This window comes from Octodon degus, unplaced genomic scaffold (genome assembly GCF_000260255.1).
Source record: "Octodon degus isolate 3935 unplaced genomic scaffold, OctDeg1.0 scaffold00109, whole genome shotgun sequence".
NCBI classification, from domain to species: Eukaryota; Metazoa; Chordata; class Mammalia; order Rodentia; family Octodontidae; genus Octodon; species Octodon degus.
Genome location: NW_004524685.1, coordinates 4886949 through 4908521, shown reverse-complemented (window position 1 = coordinate 4908521; position 21573 = coordinate 4886949). Strand labels below are relative to the sequence as shown.

The following is a 21573-nucleotide window of genomic DNA, read 5'->3' as shown; positions in this document are numbered from 1 at the left end:
CTGGGGGATTGAACCGCGGTCCCTGTGCATTGCCAAGCTTGTTTCAAGTAGGTGCTTTAGACCACTGAGCCATCTCTCCAGCCCTGATAACTACTTTTTACAACAGCAGAATAAAGACACTGGAGGGTCATCGTCGAATCTGTATTTTCCAGAATTCGGTAGATCTTTGCACTCTGATATAAACACACGAAGTTCTGTCTCTGGGAAGCCATTCTGTTGGTAGTGCTGCGGAGAAGAACGAAAAGCCATCATTAACGAACCCCTTGGAAGCAGCAGTATTCCAAATTCAGAATGGATCATTTGGCAAGGGAGAGGATTTTTTTTTTCCCCAGAGCCACAGTTTAGGGTTCCCAAGAACTCTCAGAAGATGCAGCCTCTGGGTCCTTCTTAGTTTTGGCTGAGGTGAAGCAGGCCTGGGGTTGTGTGGCTTCCTGCTTCATCTCTTTCCTGGGTCTACTATAGCCACGGCAGGGCACTGGGAATCTGGGTGTCTTCAAGGAGAATTGAGCCAGCCATATCCTCCATCTGCAAGCCTCTGTCACCGCTCTGCCCTCTCACATCATGACTTCCAGGCCAAGCTAAATCAAGCTCCTTAGATGAAACCCAACTGACTGAGATTAATGAGATATTGCGGGAGAGGTACTGCGAGTGAACAATCTTAGCCTTCTCTGAATGACCTCAGCACAGCTGTGGGCACTTCTGAGATGGCCCAGGTGTCTAGATAGAGAACCGAAGGCCACAGACACAGCTCCCATTGCACAGCCTTTGCAGTCACTCCTCCAGGCAGACAGGTGTGGTGAAGGGACCTGTTGCATAGCCATTTGGGATCTGAGATCCCTAGCACAGCCCCTAACCAGAAAAGATCAGAACTCACTTAACTTGACCATTTGGCAAGTATGCTGAGCCCAGAGAAAGAGACTAATATTTGTAACAGGAGGCTGAGTCCTTTGTCATCTACAGCTACTCTTAGAGATCTTGGATGTCACCCTTGAGTGACACCTGGTTCTCTGCATGTAGAGGTAAAGGTCATGAACATTGAGAGTACCACAAGGAGAGATGGGACAGTTTCGTCTACATTCTTTCCCAGTCCCCTTGGGGAGCAGTGTGCCTATCTGTCAAACAAGTATTGCAGAGAATGAGGAGGATGGTCAGTCCCTAAGCCATGGCTCAGTAAGAGTGCAGTTGTAGCCCAGGCTTCATGAGCAAGGTCTACATTGCTATCCAGTCCAACCCACGGCCTTCTCGTCATGCGCTGGACCAATCACATGGCAAAATGTTTCAGCAGTCTCATTCCCAGAGGGAGAGGTCCCTAAATGGAAGTGTCTACTTCAACAGTACATTTAAAAGTATAAAGTCAGTAGAATTTAAATAGAGATGTTTATTCTGCCTTCCCATGCTTTAAAAACTTCAAATGCATAGCATTTAAAAGCAGATCTCTGACTACAAAGCAATCATGACCGATACTCAACACACCAACCTTTCTACTATTTTGGAGGTTGGGCCTTAAGGTTGGCGCTCGCAGAAACGAATGTGTTCAGTTATGGCACATCCCAAATGAAGGGGACAATTTTTCTTTATAAAAATTGTATTCCTGAAGCCCTCAAAGTTTTGGCTTTCCACAGTGGCATCTATTTTGTTCACCACAAACCTGTTTACTATTATGCTTTTAACGAACACTGAAAAGCTTACTTGAAAAAGTACCATTGCTTAAACGATTCGACACTCTGGAAATTGCATTTCTCCTTCGCTTCTCTTTCCCAGGCTCTAACGTTGAGGTCCTTCTCTATCCTGAACAAATAAACATCCCATCGATTTCCTGACTTTAGCTACTAAATTTCACTGTTAGAACACAACTCTACAAAAATGCTGCTACTTATGACAAACTTACCTTGATTGTTTCATATGTATCGGTGATCAATGCAATGAAAAGGCTTAAAATCATATATATGAAGAGGCTGATGAACGAGTAGAGGTAAATTCTGCTGAACAGCCAGACCAAGTAACTCTTTTGCTGCATTTTTGCAAAGGTGGCAAACATGTCATCTCCATTTATCAGAGAAAAAAGGCACTCAGAGACCCTGTTCAGAGAACGGAACTGGAAAAAGAAGACAGAAAGAGGAGTTTTCTTCCACATTCTTTCCCCCCTTAGAAACCTTTGTTTGTGACATATTAAAAATTAGACTACGTATCCCAAGTTACTCTTTACAAAAAAAATGTGAAGCAGCACAAGCCACTGCTTTGTGATATATATGCCTGCACAAGCCGCTCTCCTTTCTCCTGGGATAAGCAGCCCTTTCTTAATCATTAAGGCAGCCTAAAGGCAGGCCGAAGGGGCAGGGTCCTGTACTCTCAGTGACTTTCCAAGTCAATCCTTCCCCCTTCCTCTCCTGTACCTTCACAGACTGGGACCCTTGAAATGCCTATGTGGAAACGCCCAGGTCCCAAACCCGCCCACTCAAATGTCTCCTTTTAACATTCATTTCATGTATGCAAATGCATGATGATCAAGACTAGCGCTCTGGTAGCAAAATTTTTAAAAATCCAGGGGACCAGGGAGATGGCTCAGTAGAATAAGCATTTGCCTGGCAAGCACAAGGCCCTGAGTTCAATCCCCGGTACCGGAAAAAAAAAAAAAAGAAAAGAAAGAAAAAAAAGGAAGAAAAGAAAAAAAAAAGACTAAAAATCCAACACATTTCTCTCTATACTGCTTTTTAAAAATAAAGTTACATTCTGATAGGGCTTACCCATCACCCCCATTCTAACACATCATATACTAATGGAATTAATTAAACTTGACTTCACTGGTGGTAGAAAGAACTTAACTGTCTGAAATTTTTCAAACAAGATTGGAAGTAACCCAGCAAATCAATGATTCTCTTAAGTTGATATCGCTTTACTAGTTTAGAAACACGGCAACTGATACATTGGAGTTTCTAAGGGTGAGTCACAGAATAAAAGAAGTCCATTCAAAAAAAAATAATAATAATAATAAAGGAGCCATCAGCTCTATTCTAAAGCTTAGTGATAACAGGAGAAAAGTAACTCCTCAGTACCTTATCGTGGTAAGGCCCCAGCACGATCCACCCACAGAAGCAGTAGCCTAAATAAATCATAGCGGCACAGCAGCAGAACCTGATGACGTTGGGCAACGCGGCCTGAAGCGTCAGGATGAGCAGCTGGAAAGTAAGAGACATCGTTAAACCCCTTGGCGCTTCACCCAAGACAGTGCAGTCACTGAGCAGCAATAGTGCAGACGTCCGCGGAACTCCTTACATTGTACTTCTCAAAGAAACCCAGGTATCGGATGACTCCAAGCCACACAAGCATGGTGGACGTCCCAAGAAGTATGCTGCAGACATCATAGCTTGTGAGACTCTAAAATGGAGTGGAAAAGATACATTAAAGAGCACAAAATACTGATTGGGTAGCCGTGAGTCAGGTACTCTTTTAGGCACTAAGATGACTCAGTGAACACACAATTCCCTGTCCTCAGTTGGCCTGCATGAGGCTTTGGTACATTAGCTGATAGCAAGTGCTGAGGAGAAAGGAAAAGGGGGCCTGTAATGGGTATGAGTTTATGTTTTCAGTTTTGTTTGTTTTTGTATTTTAGGGAAGGGTCTACAGGGTATTCAGGGTCTCACTATTAGATCAGACTTGTAGTGATTCTCCTTTTACAGCCTCCCAAGTGCTGGGATTACAGGCGCGCACCACCGTGCCCAGTATCAATAGCCATCTCAGCGTGCCCCGGGAGCGGGAGAGGGGCCGGCATGGCAGGTCCCAGGATTAAACTCCTGGCCCCTGCACCTGCTTGCAGGCACTTTAATCTGCTAAACTATTTGGCCAGTCCATGAGTTTATGTTTTGAGACAGGGGAATCAGTGAAGAGCTCCACGGAGAGTGCCACATGAGCAGAGCAGGAAGGGACGAAGGAGCAAGCAAAAGTCAAGGGGAAGAGGAGCTGGGGCAAAGGCTCGGGCACAAAGCAGCTTGGCAAGAGCGTGCATCTGGCCTAAGTGAGCAACAGAGTAGGGAGACATAAAGGTCAGGGGCAGGAAGCAGAGGGGACCCCACATGCTGAGCAAGTTTGTCTCTGTCCCAGAATGTTTGCAAGATTAAAAAGCCCTGAATAGAGCTAGGCAGTAATCCCAGGATGCTGGGAGGCTCAGGCAGGAGGACTGTAAATTCAAACCCAATTTGGGCCACCTAGCAACTGGAAAGGGCCAGGGATTATAGCTCAGTGCAAAGGCCCAGGGTTCAATCCCTGGTACACAGAGGAGGGAGGGTGAAGACAAAGAGGAAGAGGAGGAGGAGGAGGAGGAAAAGGAAGAAGAGAAGGAAGAGGAGGAGGAAGAAAGAAAGTTGCAGCCCTGACTGGGGTCAGGGTGACCTGACTCAGTGGGAGCCATTGTGGTGGGGAGCAGGTCATGGGAGGAGACAGGGAGCTGCTGACATTGTGTAAGTGGGAGCTGTTAACGGTTTTGATGAGCTGGGCACAATAGAAGTAATGAGGTGATTTTAAAGGTAGAACTATAGGTCTTCCTCCTGGATTAGATGTGGGAGACATGGGTAGTGAAGAACTGAAAATCCCATTCAAGCCAGCTATCCCCCTATTGGAAATTTTCCTGGAGGAACTGAAAATGTCATATCATACTGATATATGTGTATCTATGTTTATAGCAGCATAATTTGTGATAGCCAAGTCTTGGAAACATCCAAGATGCCCATCACCTGAGAAATGGATGAAAAAGATGTGGTATTTTTATATAATGGAGTATTACTCAGCTATAAAGAATGATAAACTTGAAGTCTTTATATTTAAGTGGATACCACTTGAAGATATACTCATAAGCGAAATAAACCAGACCGACATGTGTAAATATTGTATAGTTTCCCTAGTATAAGAACTCAAAAGAAGAAATACAAATAGAAAGGTATAATACAATTAAAAAGAAAGTGAGAATTTGAGGATTAGACAATGAAAAGAGGGCAAGGAGAAAAGCTAGAGAACAGGACAGGGTCAAAGCCATACATTTATACACAAAAGATGGGTAAGGCAATGATCCTGAGAGCTATCAGCAGGTTGTTGAAACTAGCAGTTAGTTGGTGGGATTCTCACCCTGACTAACTATATATGCTGATTCCTGTGAACTGAGCGACTTCACTGAAGATAGCAATGTGTAATAGTAGGGTCATGCTTGGAATGCCTGTCATTCTGGTCTTCTAAATATGTACTGCTTATCATGACATACCAATTATGGCCAGACTGTATCTCAAGTAAATGTTTATTTTTTTTTTTAAAAAAAGGGTAATAAATGAAAAAAAAAACAAGAAAAAAATGTCATAAGACATTGATGTATATGGTTAGATTTCTAAATTTCTGTGTAAAAATATGTAACTGTTTATTCATATTATTAAAAATACTTCTTTATTTTTTTAATTATTTTTCCATATTCTGTAGAGACTTAAAGTTTAACATATCAATACTTGATGGAAAATACATGTTCTATCTTATGCCTAAGATGTTTGATATTCAGACAGATAGTGAGGTTAAACCCAACTGCATATGTTGTAATAATAAGCTTCTCTTCTGAAGGGTTAACAACCTAAGTTTGCAGACCAAAAATTAGAGAAAAAGAAGAGCTGCATGGACAGCCATCATTTTGGCCCTAGCCTTTCAAGGTCAGTGAGGACTCAGGACATAGGAGAACCTATATTGTAACATCATGTAACTCAGTTGTGTCACAAATTTTCTGATCAAGAAGATTATGGGGCCACAGAGAAATGTGATTGATGATGTAGTGTGTGCCTAAGAAGAGTCACATGGAGAGAAAACATTCTCTCAGGCTTTCACAGAGAGCAAATTGGTCAAGCAATGGCTGTGACTCACCCATATGACTGACACTGACAAAGGATCTACAAAGTGCGGTACAGGATTTCAGAATAAGTCCTGAGGGGACTTGACTGACCTTGTCAGATACAAAAGTTACATTTCTTGATATATAGGCCTTGCTTTATCTTGGTCTTAACCATCCAGCAGAAAAGTATAGAAACGATGTATGAAAAGTGAAGCCATGTTAATATGCAGAGCTGTGGAAGGCTCAAGTCAACAGATTAGGACATTGCCAGTCCAGTGGATAACCCACTACTATTGTGAACTACTGAACTATATTGGAATATTTTGCTGAATTCATGCACCTACAATATTTGGATGGCAATGGGATACCCATCTCTGACAAAACTAAACAAAAAAGGAGATATAAATGAAGGACAATTTTGTATCTGTATATGCAAAATAGTTAAGATAGATATATAGCCACTTTCTCTTAATTCAATAAGAAGAAAGATGTGTACTAATAGTGTTTGGACAGGATACTGTGTCTGCATCTTGTGTTATGAATGACTACTACAAAGACAGCAATATGAAATGTATTAATTGTTGTAACTCTCCTACCAACTTGTTTTGAAACTGTCTCATTGTAATTTTTTCCCAATAAAATTAATAAAAAATTAAAAATCTATATCTTTTGGCTTGAGCAACTGAAGAGAGTTGTCATGAGTTGAAACAGGAAAGGTTATAGGTGAAGCAGGTTTGAACTGTGGAGCTGGAGACTTTAGGTGGTTTTTCTTTGTTTGGTTGGTTGGTTTTGGTTTTTTAATTATCTTGAATTTGACAGATTAAGCAGTCCAAGTGCAGATGCAGCATAGACATTTGAATACTTGGGTCTGGAGTTCAGGGAAGAGTTCCAAACTGGAACTATAGGTTTGGGAATCACTGACACACAGACACCTCTTAGATCATCTTTCTGAGATGGGATGATGTCACTATGGCCTCGGCGGAAGAGAGGCTACCCAAGTACTGCACCTTGAAGCAGTACTGCCTCACAAGTCAGCAAGGGAACAGGGAACCAGGAAGGCACACCTGAAGATCGGCCAGTGAGTTAGGAGGAAAACCAGGTCAGTGACAGCCCAGCGAAAGAGCAGGTCTGAAACACAGCCTGCTTGGCAGCATGAGAAGCTGCTCCTGGGTCATGATGGGGATGAGTGGCTGATGGCTGCACCTAGCAGGATGGCACAGCAGCCTGACTGGACCCAACATGAGGAAGAAGGCACGGAGCACAGTCACAACATTAAGATCATTTCTTTGAGACCTTTTGCTATATACGAGGGAGCAAAAAATAGGGGAATAACTGGAGAAAGAAATGAAGACTGAGATTTTATCTCGGAGAGAGGAAAAATGTAACAGGGGAACCAGCAGGTAAGGAGAGGGGACCTGGTGATTCCAGAGAGAGGAGGAGGAGCTACAGCAATGCCCTTGGGGAAGCAAGGGAGAGTGGCAGCTGGCACATGGGTAGGACTGGTCTAGAACAGTGGTCTAAAGTATTCACAGTAACAAGATGATCAGTAGCCACTGATGCTTATAGGTAGAAAAGTGAAGCAGGAGTTAGTGGAGGTTCCAGGATTTTCCTCCTATTGTTCTTGTAAGACAGGAAGTACAGTCATTCATTGGCTGAGAGTGAGGATGGGAAGGAGTGTCAGAAGTTCTAGAAGAGATGAAATGTTTATCCATTTGGATGAGTGATCTAGACAGAGGAAAGATGGTTGGACATCACAAGGGCTTACTGAGGATAAAAATAGCAGAGGTTGGTAAAAATAAAGATTTGCCACAAGTCACCCTAAGTCCTTCTTTTCACCCTTAAAATTGAATGGCATACTCCTGCCACATAGAGGGGCAGCTGCTCAAATTCAACCTAAGCCCACCCTCGCCTCGCCCCTGCTCTCCGTGCAGTTGGGTTTGACCATGGGAATGGGAACAGAAATGAGAACTGCTACTTTCAAGCCAAGGCCACCAGAGAAGGAAGAGCTTCTACTAGACGGTGTTTCCAATTTCCACAGGCCGCAGCTGCAACCTGTTGTGAGCTCACCCTCATTGGCAGTGAGCTTTTGAGGGATGGAAACGAAGCAAAATAAGAGATCGGATCCATTAACGACTGCATGGAGTTGAGCAGGGTGTTGACCTGAAAACCCACCCTGCTATTTCATAAGACAGAGAGAAGCTCCTTTCTTAGCTGCATTTGGACTCTGCCTGTGTCACAACCTGCTCATACATGACCCAACACAGTTAGTCGTGTAAAGGCTGGGAAAATAGAAGAATAAATAAGATTAGTTTAAACAGTACTAGTTATTCAATTTGAGTTTTGTTTTGGGGAAAATGTTGCTTTCTAGGCAAGGTTAGGCTTAAACTAGGACAGCCTTGGATCCTATCAATGGGAAAGTAGAAAATGGGAATATTCTCATTTTGAATGGATAGAAGAAACAAATGGAACCACTCACAAAATAGTATCATGACTCCACTTTTTCCTACACCTTCTTTTTTTGTTGAAAATTTTGATATTTTTTCTAAGGTCTGTTTTAATTCTTACCTTAATTATCCTGGTGTGTGTATGAAGTTTTGTGTGTGTAAGAGTTTGGATCATAGCCCCACATGCAGAGTTTGGATCCAAAGCTTTATCAGAGTGCGTTACTGCCAGGCACCCAAGTGGTTCTGATCCAGTGGTTTGTGGAATATATTTTGAAGACCTCTGCCTAAGAGACTCCTTGACCAGAGTAAAGAAAATTACTGTTTTCAATGTCAAGTTTACTCACCATAAGTCTTGGGTGAAATCATTTACTCTGAAATTCTCATTTTGTATAAAATATCATTCACCTGAATTGATACTAATAATGGCATGATTAAGAAAAAAAAATTACCTTCGCTTGGATTTCCATTTTCAGAATTGAACCAATGACTGTCAGTATGTCACTAATAATAATCATAATGTACCATCCATTGACAAATTCCATCTGATCAGAAACAGAAACTTCCTTCTTATAATGGAGGAGGAAAAAACTGACAAATTCCTTTAGGGAAGAGAGGAGAGGCACCGTGAGTTTCTCTGTCAATCAGAATGTCAGTAGTGCTGCCTGCGAGCAGCAGGCCCTACCTGCTGAAGCTGAAGTCCTCGAATCACAGATCTAATGCAGAGAAGCAGCGAGGCTAAGCATGTCAAGATGACAAAAGCGTCAAAGATCATCATGTAATGAGTGTTCTTCTGAACTGAAAGTAAAGAAGATCATGTGTATAGAGACTGTCATACTATCTTCTTTTTAGAATAATTTAGATAATTCTAGCATTCTTTCCAAAAAAATGACAGAGACCCTGACAAACATTCTTCCAATCAATGTTTGAAGCTTAAAAATTCTTCTTTCAGAGAGCCAGTTTTTCTAGCACCGTTTATTAAAGTGGCTATCTTTCTTCCAGTGAACGTGTTTGACCCCTTTATCAAAGAAAGATAAGGTGACTGAGTATGTTTCCAGTTATGGCTGCACCTTCTAATCTGTCCCACTGATCCTCAGGTCAAATTTTTGCCAGTACCATGCTGACTTTATTATAGTGGCTTTGTAGTACAATTTCAAGTCAGGAGTTGCAATGTCTCCTGCCATGCTTTTGTTGCCCAGATTAGCTTTTGCTATTCTAGGTCTCTTCTGGTTCCAAATGAATTTTTATTTATTTATTTATTTATTTATTTTGTATTTTAGGGAAAGATTTACAGGATGTTCAGGGTCTCACTACTAGATTGGATGCATAGTGATCCACCTGTTTACAGTCTCCCAAGAGCTGAGGTTTCAGGCATGCACCACCACGCCCAGTCTCAATTGCAGTCTCAGTGCGCCCCGGGGTTGAGGCCAGCATGGCAGGCCCAAATGAATTTTTAAATGTTTTCTCTAGTTCCATAAGGTATGCTAATGGTATTTTGATTGGGATTGCATTAAATCTGTATAACAATTTTGGGAGTATGGCCATTTTCACTTTGTTGGTTCTTCCTATCCATGAGCAAAGGCTATCCTCCCATTTTCTAATATACTCTTCAATCTCTTTTTTTCAGAGAACTATAATTTTCAATGTATGGATCTTTTACTTCCTTCATAAATGCTGATTCCTAAGTATTTCTTTTTTTAGGATGCTATCATGAAAGGTGTGGTTTCCTTAATTTCTCTATCAGTAGTTTGTCGTCTGTATACAGTTTTTTATGTTGCCATCACAAGTAGGACTTTATTTATCACTATTAAAAATATGAATCTTAAACAGACTCTTGGACTGGTGGTTCATATCCATAGCTCATTCAACTTTTGCTCCAGTCTCATCCCCCAGTAGCCTTTCCAGAGCTACTACCTTCACCATGAAGCTCCATGAGTTTTCCCAATTCAAACTTGGGCTTCTTCAGCATTTTTACTTTTCTGAAGACATCATGAGGGTAGATAGATTGGCAAGACTTTTCTATGCTGTCTGGAATCAGTTTAGTGACCACTTCCTTCAAGTCATTTTCTGTACCTCTGGGGTCATGATTTCCATCATCTTCTTCTGGATCTGGCAGACCTGCTGGTGCTGAGCATAAGAGGTCTTCGGTATCTGATTGTTGTGGTTTTTAGTAAAGCCAACACAGAACAGTTGAAGCAAATAACCATCAGTAGCCTTGACATCAACAAGAGCTTTAATCATGGTCTGCCATTTTTTGACCAAGGAACACACTTTGTCACAGGTGAGGTCCATGCCATGAAAGTTAGTCAGGCAGTTTTTGCTCTGAACATCTTCAGTAATTAGCTTGAAGTTTCTAAAGGCAACTTCATCATTCTGCAGATCAGCAATGCTCACTTCAAACACAGGACCTCTGAGCCCATCAGAGGCAATTTTGGTTCCTTGAGTTCTGGTGAAGAGTGTTTTTCCAATATTTCTTGTGTTGAACATAGCTGGCACCTTCACGTCATGCCAGTCTTTTTTAGAAAATGAATCAATCACTTTCTTCTTGGCTCCTTTTTTGCCACCTTTTGTAAGGTGGTTGTTCTTGTCTACTGCCTTGGTGCTGCTTAGAGAGCCAAAAGGGCTGTGTACAGAGTTTTGAACGTTGACTTTGTATCCAGTTATGCTACTGAATTTGGTTATTAAATTTGGAAGTTTTTTGGTGGAGTTTTTGGGGTCTTCTCTGTAGAATGTCATGACATCTGCAAACAATAATTTAACTTCATCCTTTCCGATCCTTATTCTTTTTACTACTCCCTCTTGTCTAATTGCTCTGGCTAATGTTTCTAGAACTATATTGAATAGGAGTGGTGATTAGATCCATGTCTATCAGCATTCACTGAACTAATGTAAAACTGGATCAAAGTTCTAAACATTAAAACAGAAACACTAAGTCTGCTGAAAGAGAAAGTAGATAGAAATCATAAAGAAATGGGTGTAGGCAGAGACTTCATGAATAAAAAACCCAATCAGCAAGGGAAATATTACAAAAAATAAACAAATGGGGTCTTAATTTATTAAAAAGCTTCTGCACAGCAAAAGAAATACTAACAGAGTCAAAAAACAACCCAAAGATTGGGGGAAGGTATTGCAGAGGCCCCTCAGACAAAGGATTCATATTTAGAACATATAAAGAATTTTTAAAAATCAGACCTCCCAAACTTAAAGACCCAATCCAAATATTGGCATCTGAGATGAAAACACACTTCTCAGATGAAGAAACATAGATGGCAAATAAATATATGAAAAAATATTCAACATCTTTGGTCATTCAAGAGATGCAAATTAAAACAACACTGAGATTCCATCTCAACCCAGAAATAACGACTGTCATAAAAAAAATCAACCAATAACAAATGCTGACGGGGCTGTTGGGAAAAGAACCCTTCTCCACTGTTGGTGGGAATGTAGACTGATACAACCACTGTGGAAATCAGTGTGGAGATTCCTAAAAAATCTAGGATTAGAGGCCCTATTTGGCCCAGCTATTCCTCTCCTGGGTATCTTCCCAGAAGAACTGAAAACATCACTCCACAACAATATATGTGCACCCATGTTTATACCAGCACAATGTGTCATAGCTAAATCTTGGAAGCAACCCAAATGACCATCAACTGAGAAAAATGTGGTCTTTTTATGTAATGGAGTATCATTAAGCTATAAAGAAGATAAACTTGTGACTTTTATAGGTAAATAGAAGCAACTTGAGACCATACTCATCAGTGAACATCTTTGGTCACTGAAGACTCGTGTAAACCTCATATTGTCTTCCTAGTATAAGAACCTGAAAGAGTAAATAAGACCAAAATGTACAATAGATATTAGGAAATTAGAAGAAATTGCTCAAGAGGAAAGAGAAACTAGGGTAGGGGAAAGAAAAGGAAAAAAATTAATGAATGAATATATGCATATATATATTATACACACACACACACACACACACACACACACACACATATATATATACAAGATAGGTAAAATAGTTACAGTACTAATTTCTTTGTTCACAGAAAAGAAAGTTTGTGCCTATATTGCCTGATCAATTTTTCATGCCTATATCTGGCAATCTCAGTAACTACTGTTACTTTGAAGATAACAATACTCAATGCATTAACCATTGTTACTGCCCTACAATCTTGTTTTGAAAATTTGTATCATTGTTTTTATTGGTGATAAAATTTCATCTAATTTATGCTGGTTATCTCAGCATAATCTCTTAACAAAGTAGATTAACAGGAAGCCCTAAGAAGAGGGTTACCCATGAGCAGTCTGAGGAAGGACTACTGGACCTGCCCATCCTGTGGCCTTTGGGTTGGAGACACCTGATTTGCCTGGCTGTACTGAGTGAAAAGGAGTTCTCTTGGGCTACGAGTAAGACATGTAATATGGTTAATGTGTATAAGTAAATTTCTTTATTGAAAATAATTCTTTAAAAAACCACAGAGGGCTGTAGGTTGCACATTTCTGCAAGGCTCATAAACCTCACCCTACCATCCTGGGAGCTGGGAAAACTGCATCTCCTTGGGACTTGAGGTGACTCCTGTGCCCACTACGATCCAGGGGCCCCGACCCACTGACTAAGGCCTGTACAACACAGCATTCTGTTATATCCAAGGAACTATAAAATTAGACAGACACATACTTTCCAGGCAGTTTTCTCCTATTCAGCTCCAAAATTCTGGACAGTACACAGTCTACACCTGAATTCTTATCCATGGACCTCAGAACAGAGTTTTTATATTTAGTCTACTTTCTAATCTGGAAGGAAGACAATTATAAGTTGGAGGATTCTGGGTCAAACTCTACCTGACTCTTCCCTATCTGTGTGAACATGGATACCAGCTGTCACTTCTAGGCACTGGATTCTTGATCTGTAAAAATAAGGATTCCCCCCTCAAGGATTTTCTCTCTTGAGGACTTTTTTCCAATATTAATGATTGAGCCCAGAACCTTAGCACTGAGCCATATTCCCCAACCACCACGACCCCTTTTAAAATTTGAAATAAGATCTGTTTGAGTAGATAAATTACATAGGTTTGCTTAAACTTGAGATCCTCCTGCTTCAGCCTCCCAGTGTGCTAAGATTATAGGCATGGGCCACTGCCCCTGACTTTATTTTTTTTTAATTTTTAAATTGTTTTCTTTTCTTTTCTTTCTTTTCTTTTTTTTTTTTTTTTTTGTATTTTAGGGAAGGGTCTACAGGGTATTCAAGGTCTCACTATTAGATTGGACTCCTAGTGATCTGCCTGTTTACAGCCTCCCAAGAGCTGGAATTACTGGCACATGTCACCACACCTAGTCTCAATAGCCATCTCAGCACTCCCTGGGGGTGGGAGGGATGCTGGCACAGCAGATCCAGGGAATCGAACCCTGGACCCTGTGCCTACTTGCAGGCACTTTAATCTGCTGAGCTATTTGGCCGGCCCAACACCTGACTTTAAAAGATATTTTGAAATATTAAAATGAGAAAAACAGAGACAGGAGGATTTAGGCAGTATCTTCTCAATAAATACTGGTTTGGGTACAGATTGGGCTTTGATAGGAGACTGTTAGCACAGTCTTGGTGAGGAGGAGGCAGATGAGGGTGCACGGAGAACATAGGGAATCATTTTAATTCTAACAACTTAGGTCTTTCCTGAAACAGCAAGTATCTGCAATACAGCGACATACATGCAGCAGTGGGGACTTGGAAACGTGTTAGCTGGTGTGCCACATACCCAGAAGGCAGTAATTTAATAACCACTTTACATTATTTAATAATGATTGTGAAAGTAAAGCTTATCACTTACTTGATCCAGATACGTGCCAGTCCTTACATTCCCTAATGGAAATGTCATTATCTAGGCTTATTTTAATTCTTCCACTATGAGCCTTGTTATCAAATGTTATCTGTGAAGACAGGAAAAGGGGGAAACACATATGTAGCTTTTGCTGGTTCAGTCCCAGCACTGCAAAGAAAAACAAAACAAACCAACTCCCAGCAGCACAAGCTGAACCATAACCCTGGCCCTTTTTATTTATTTATTTTCTATTTTGAGACACAGCCTCTTTAAGTCACCTAGGTGATCGGTGATCTTCCTGCCTTAGATACCTAAGTACTGGTGTTAATCTTTGCAGCCGAGATACCTCTATGCATTAATCAGAAAGCAGTTATGCCAAGGGTACAATAGACCCAGATTCTCATTTCTTACCTGTTGCTAACTCCATTCAATCTTGGGAAATTCCCTTTAAGTCTCAACTACATCTGCTATAGAAACATTTTAGTCTAATACCCTGGGCTTTAGGACACATTCCATCCCCGTATACCTTATATAACAAGAATACCTCCCTTACCTCCCATTCCAAGAACCTCAAGATGCCCTTTTGATAGGGCAAGCGCCAGGACCGCTGTGCTTTGCCACAGCCTCCAGCAGGCTTCAGGAGGGATGAATTGCAATGCTTCTGCAAGTTTTACTAACACAGAAGCTCATTGTTTCTGTTTTGAGAGACTTCAGGTAAAGCTCTTAAAATTTTCATTTTGGGTATAAGGTTCTTAGTCACTCTGGTACCACATGTATTATACAGGGCTTGGTGACAAGAAATGTCAGAAGATACCAGGCACCCAGCAGGACAAACCTATTCAGAACACTTTCACAGTTCTCCACGTGAGACAAAATGGACTGATTTTCTTGTGCCAGGCAGACACTATGCCACTGAGCTATATTCACAGCCTTATATTTCAAGGAAAACTCAGAAGAAACTGAGTCTATCAAAGCAGAAAAAATACTGGCTAGGATTGAAAAGTACTAAGCAGCACAGAAAAGGGATTGTTAAATTTGAAGACATAGCTTAAAGAATTGTACAAAATGAAACCAAAACCAAAAACTGAACATAAGACAGAGTAATACTGAGCTAAGGGACATGATCAAGTGATGAAATACAGATGTAATTGAAATCTCTGAAATTTGAGGGGTTAGCAACAGAAAAATATTTGAAGACATCACAATGAATAAATATAAAGCACAATGGAAACTATAAACTCAGAAACCACAGCTGCCCCATGAATTACAACTATAGGAAACATGGACAAAATGGTATCAAGGCAGGTCATAACCAAATCCTTTTGAATATACAGAAAAATCATAGAAGCAAGGAAACATCCCACACAGAGGACCAAGATAAGGTTGACAACAGATTTCATTTCTCATGAGAAACAACATAAGCTAAGAGAACTTCTCGGAAGTACTGGGGGCGGGGAAGGCAGAGATCAGTCAAACTAGAATTCTATGCTCGGTGAGATTACCTTGAAAAGCTGAAGGCAAAATACTTCTTCAGACGTAAAAAAGGTGAAAGAATTCATCACCATCAGACTCATACTACAAACAGTGTGAAAGAAGCCCTTGAAGCAGAAGGAAAATAATGTCTTCTGGTATCATTTATTGCTATAAATAAGAATGCAGAGCCCGCCAGATAGGTCAGCGGATTAAAGTGCCTGCTTAGGCAGATGCAGGGTTTGATCCTCAGTGTGCCATGATGCCTCTCCCCCCGGGGCACACTGAGATGGCACCTGTAATCCCAGCACTTGGGAGGCTGAAAACAGGAAGATCACTATGGTTCTGATCTGTGTAGTGAAACCCTGCAGACCCTCTACTAAATACACAAAAATGAAAATAAAAAATAAGAATGCAGCAAACCAGATATTTTCTTATGTGACTACATAAGAAAATAGAAATATTTTTTGTTATCATTTAAATTACCTTGAAAGATAATTGGCTATTTAACACAATAATGTATTGTGGGATTTATAGCATGTGTAGAAGTTATATGCCTACAATAAAAAGACTAAGTGGAAGAAACAGAAGTATTATTATAAGACTCCTTTACTGTACATCCTCTGGTATAACATCACTTGAAGGCAAACTGTAATAAGTAGGAGATGGATGGAGGCCACTGTGAAGCAGCTCTGAGCAGGATTTAATATTAACCAATTGGCTTTTCATGTTTATGTGTGAGTCTGCCTGAGGCCTCAGCCCTTGTCTGGAGACCGGCAGTGGACTCATAATAAGTGGGCCTCTGTGAGGCACTAGTCCCTCTCACAGGCCTCATTGGCCTGTGAAGTTGGGATGCCTGAAAGGATAAGATAAGGCCACAGATGAGGACTTTGGCTCCAACCCCGCTTAACTAAAAGACACTGCAGCTGCAGACTTCTCACTCTTGCAGTGAAAGCCTTCTTGGAAATGACAAAGTTAACTTAAATTAGCATAATTTATTACTTGGGTAAGCCCTTGAAGGGACCCCAAATCTTGCCCAGATTCCTGCATTTTCTTCACTATTCCCTTACTTTGTTTGAAAAGCAATACATATAGAGAAGTCCATTGTCTTAAACCCCAGAAAATCTCTGTGAGAGGGTTTGGATACTCCTGGAGCCCTAAAATCATTCCATTTGTCTCATTTCAGGGGCTTGCCTGATAGCTCAGTTGTTTAAAGCACTGCTTGAGTAAATGCAGTCAGGCGCAGGGGACCGCAGTTTGATCCCCAGGCCAACAAGCCACAACACACCAGCCCTTAAAGCAGCCAAAACTGCCCCCCCAAAAAAATCCTTGTCCATTTGTCTCATTTATCTAAGCCTTTGCCATTCATTGTTTTTGGGAAATTGTGGGCTGATAAGGAGAGTCACCTGAAGAGAAAATATTCTCTCAGGCTTTCACAGAGAGCAAATTGGTCAAGCAATGGCTGTGACTCATCCACATGGCTGATACTGACAAAGGATCTGCAACCTGCAGTACAGAGTTTCAGGGTAAATCCTGAGGGTACTTGACTGACCTTATCAGATAGAAGAGTTACATTTCTTGTTATACAGGTCTTGCTTTATCTTGGTCTTAACCATCCAGCAGGAAAGTATAAAAACGAGGTATATAAAGTAAAGCCATATTAATATGCTGAGCTGTGAAAGGCTCAAGTCAACAACTTCTGCAGATAACCACTACTATTATGGATTGCTGGACTGTGTTGAATTGTTTTGCTAAATTCAAGCACCTATAGTATTTAGATGCCAATGGAATACCCATCCCTGACAGGACTAAACAAAAAAGGGTGATGCAAAGGAAGGACCATTTTGTATCTGTATATGCAGAATAGTTAGGATAGATATACAGCTACTTTTGCTTAATTCAATGAGAAGAAAGATTTGTGCTAATAGTGTTTGGACAGGATATCCTTTCTCCTTCTTGTACTATGGATAACCACTAAGAAGATAACAATGTACAATGTATTAATTATTGAAACTGTCCTGTTAATCAGTTTTGAAACTGTCTTATTGCTATCTGTTTCTCAAGAAAAGAAAAGAAATTGAGGGCTGACTAGGCCCCCATAACTATGGGATCATATTAAGGTGATAAGAGATACACAAAATAAACCTCAAAATAAAACATCAAAGAGATATAGTAAGTGAGCTAACAAATGAGATAAAATAGAATTATAAAAAAGTTCAATATAGAAAAATAAGAAAAACATATTAATAATCCTATTAATGGTCTAACTTAAAGGATCTAAGCAACCTAACTAAAAGAAATCATGAGATTAGATAAAAAAGCAAGTCCCAACCATATGGTACCTGAAAAGAAATCACTTTAATACAGAATAGAAATTGGTTAATATGAAAAGGGTGGAAAAAACACAGCATGAGAACACTAATCAGAAGAAAGCCAGAATGGCTATATTAGCATTAAATAACATAAATTTTAAAGCAGAGACTATTTATGAGGGTAAAAAACTACCATTTCATGATAATAAAAATCATTTCATCAAGTAAATCAAGTTCATCCTAGATATTTACACAATTAATAAAGTGCTTCAAAAATGCACGATGCAAAAATTTCTTAAACTGCAGTGCATGAATGAGAATGTGCTATTTTTCCATTGTAAGTTTAGCCAGGCAACCAAAGCAAGGGCTTAAAAATCAGTTGTTGAGGACGGGGGAGGCAGTTCAGTGACAGCACTTGCCTAGCATGGGTGAGGGGCTGGCTTCAATCCACAGTGCCACAAAAATGTTCCAGTTGAGAACTAGCTTCCCATTATATACCAGCTACTTTCTAATATATATCAGGTCCTTTGTATACATGACCTTATATCTTGATGACAGCCTAGTTATGGACATTAACTTTGCTTTACAGATGAGAAAACTGAGGTGCAAATAAATTGAATAATTTACTTCAAGTTACATAGCTACAAACTAGTGAGCTGAGACAGGCTTATCCTACTTTCCCATCAGGTGTCCTCTGCCCAGTCCATACTCCCTTACAATAATAAGGCTGCACCAATGGCTTTCATTACTGAATGTATAGCCCACGAAGTCTATCACAGTTCCATAAGACATGCTGCTAACTCCCCAGCGCAGGGGCAATGGCTTTGAATATGCCAACGAATAGTGTTGGAGCTGCAAGAAGTCTGTCTGTGATTAAAAGGCTAAACTGAACTGACTCACTCACTGGGAAGGATCCAGATTTCATAAATACTTCATCTATTTATTTAACAACTGTTGGGCTGGTGAGATAGCTCAGTGGTCTAAAGCACCAGCTTAGGCAAGCTTAGGCAAAGCGCAGAGACACAGTTCAATCTCTGGCACCACATGCCGTGAAAAAAAAAAGACTGATTTAACAGATATTATGCCATCTCTATATTCTTTGAGGGATTAAGAAACTAATAAAAGATTCCTGCCTTCAAGGAGCTTTCAGTCTAGCAGAATTAATGACAAACATAGAAGAAAATCCTAAAAATGAGAAGGAGCTAAATCCTTAAGAAATGAAAAGGGGGAGGCAAAGGGAAACAAACAAAAACCCACAAAACACATACAAATGCAGAGCATAAATATATTTCTAACTCAGGAATCACAAAAAGTTCAGTGAATAAGGTAGGAGAATTATAAACAATACTAGAAAGTTCTTTTTCCTTTTTTTTTTTTTTCTTTGTTCTGGAATTTTATTATTAGCTGAAAAACCAGGCTGTATCACAGATTGTGGTCTGGTCAGCTAATTCTTTTTTTTTTTTAATTTTATTTTTTATTGAGAAATAAATATAAATGAGACAGTTTCACAACTGATTAATAGGACAGTTTTGATAATCAATACACTGTACATTGTTGTCTTCTTAGTGGTTATCCATAGCACAAGAAGCAGACAGGATGTTCTGTCCAAACACTGTTAGTACAACTCAGAAAGCTCATTTTTAAAGAAAGGCTGTGGCTGATTGGTTGAGTTTTTAAAAAAAAATCAAACGACACTGATAATTCATCCTTTGCTAGTTAATATAAGGGCAAAAATTTGTAGCTTAATCCATAAGAATCTCATGTTTTACTGCTTTTCTCTTGTTAAATTTTCTGTATAGTCGTTACAGTACTACTATACAGTGGAAGTTCTTTACCCTCATTATCTCTGAAACTTGATTTTTCACAACTAATTAAGTATCAGGGATGGACCTTTTGATACAAACTCCTGCTGCTAGAAATCTGGATCATACAAAGATAAATTCCAAACTGTGCCCTACGGGGGACCAAGTAGCTGTGGGACACTCACTCTGCTCCTGTGAGGTGAGAACCTTGCAAGAAAACATCTTGCTCTCTAGAGAGCCTTCTAGCTTGCTCTGCAGCTGGAGTCTAGGCAACGCAGAAGAAACCAGGTGGGCTGGAGCAGGAGAGATGAACCAGAGCCTGGAGAGGCCACACCAGGAAGGCCCAGCGAGGGACAACCAAAGGCTGCCATCAGGAGCGCTGAGGAAACTCAGCACAGGACGCCAAGCAGAAAGCCACGCACTCAGACCAAAAAGCTACAACTCTTGTTGCACAGGTCCTGCTTCACCTTGGTCTTAACCATCCAGTAGAAAAGTATGAAGATGAAATATAGGAAGTAAAGCCATGCTGTTAGGTTGAGCTGTGGGGGACTCAGGTCAATAATTTCTGACATTGCCAGTTAAACAGAAGACCCAATGCTATTATGGGCTACTGGACTCTTTTAGAATATTTTGCTGAGTTTACACACCTATAATATTCAATAACGGAACTTAGAAAAAATGGGGTATACCGATGAATGTCCATTTTGTATCTGTGTATTCAAAGTGGTTAGGATAGATATATAGTTGCATTCTCTTAATGAATAGAATGATTTGTTCTAATGGTGTTTGTAAATAGGATCACAAGTCCGCATCTTGTACAGCAATTAACCACTAAGAAGAATATATGCAGTGTATTATTTGTTGAAACTGTACTTCCGATTTGATTTGAAACTGTCTCATTGCTATCTGTTTATCAATAAAACTTTGAAAAAAAATAAAAAAGAAAGCCATGCACTGCGCCTCCCTCTTGCATTTGAACATCTACTCCCTGCCGGGCACTGGATTCAAGACAAATCCCTGCCCTCATAGAACTGACAGGAGGTACAGAAAACAGGTAACAAGGAAACAAGACACAACAATCAAGCAGAGCTGGCTGTATCTGCCTTCTCCCCAGGCACATTCGTGTGGAAACATCCTATACTTCTGATCACTCCCTCACACAAATATGTGAAGCACAGAACAAGATAAAACAATTTTTCTGCAGACCGGAGCCAGGGCAGGGCAGTGCACACTTACCGTCAGGGTAAAGTCGTAGCAGTCGGGGAGCTCCTGGTGACGCACAGTCTGCAGGTTGATGGCCTTCAATTTAAACTGAAGCTCCACTGTCAGCAGCCTAGAAAACATAGGGGGCTTTAGTGGGTGGAGACACACACACGCACACATATGCACACACACGTGCACGCATGCACACATGCACGTACACGTTATGCTCCCACCCGTTCCCCTTACCTGTGGAAGTCCAGTGTTAGGTTGAGTTTGTTTTCTTCTGGTGTTCCAATGTGAAAAGGTTCGTCTGGCTCCACGAAGAAACATTCTGCCATGGAAAGAAACAAAAGCTTGATACGCTGCCTAACAAACAAATAAAACTTCATTTTGAAAGGATAATTCACTTAAGATCCATTATTCAGACTCCATGATTTTTTTTTTCTGAATTAAGATTTTAGAAGCTAGGGCCAGCCAGATAGCTCAGCGGACTAAAGCGCCTGCTTAGGTGGATGCAGGGACTGGGATTGGATCCCTGGCGAGCTGTGCTGGCTCTGCCCCCTGGGGCACGCTGAGAGGGAGGCGACTGAGACTGGGCGCTTGGGGGGCTGAAAACAGGAGAATGATGAAGAGTCTGATCTGTGTAATGAGCCCCCATAGACCCTGTACTAA

At 40.6% G+C, this 21573-nt stretch overlaps 1 protein-coding gene across 3 annotated transcripts in view; it reads right to left on the bottom strand.

Moving 5' to 3' along the window:
- The window catches only part of Mcoln3 (mucolipin 3), a 36915-nt gene that overhangs the window by 1224 nt on the left and 14118 nt on the right, over positions 1-21573 (bottom strand). For all 3 annotated transcript variants that reach the window (XM_004639292.2, XM_023699068.1, XM_023699067.1), the window contains exons 5-13: positions 21148-21232; positions 20935-21031; positions 14124-14223; positions 8981-9093; positions 8748-8897; positions 3274-3375; positions 3054-3176; positions 1889-2095; positions 84-225 (exon numbers count right to left, since the gene is read on the bottom strand). In XM_004639292.2, coding sequence (XP_004639349.1) covers positions 91-225; positions 1889-2095; positions 3054-3176; positions 3274-3375; positions 8748-8897; positions 8981-9093; positions 14124-14223; positions 20935-21031; positions 21148-21232 — 1112 coding nt within the window. In that variant the 3' untranslated portion in view covers positions 84-90. The remainder of the gene's footprint in view (positions 1-83; positions 226-1888; positions 2096-3053; positions 3177-3273; positions 3376-8747; positions 8898-8980; positions 9094-14123; positions 14224-20934; positions 21032-21147; positions 21233-21573) is intronic.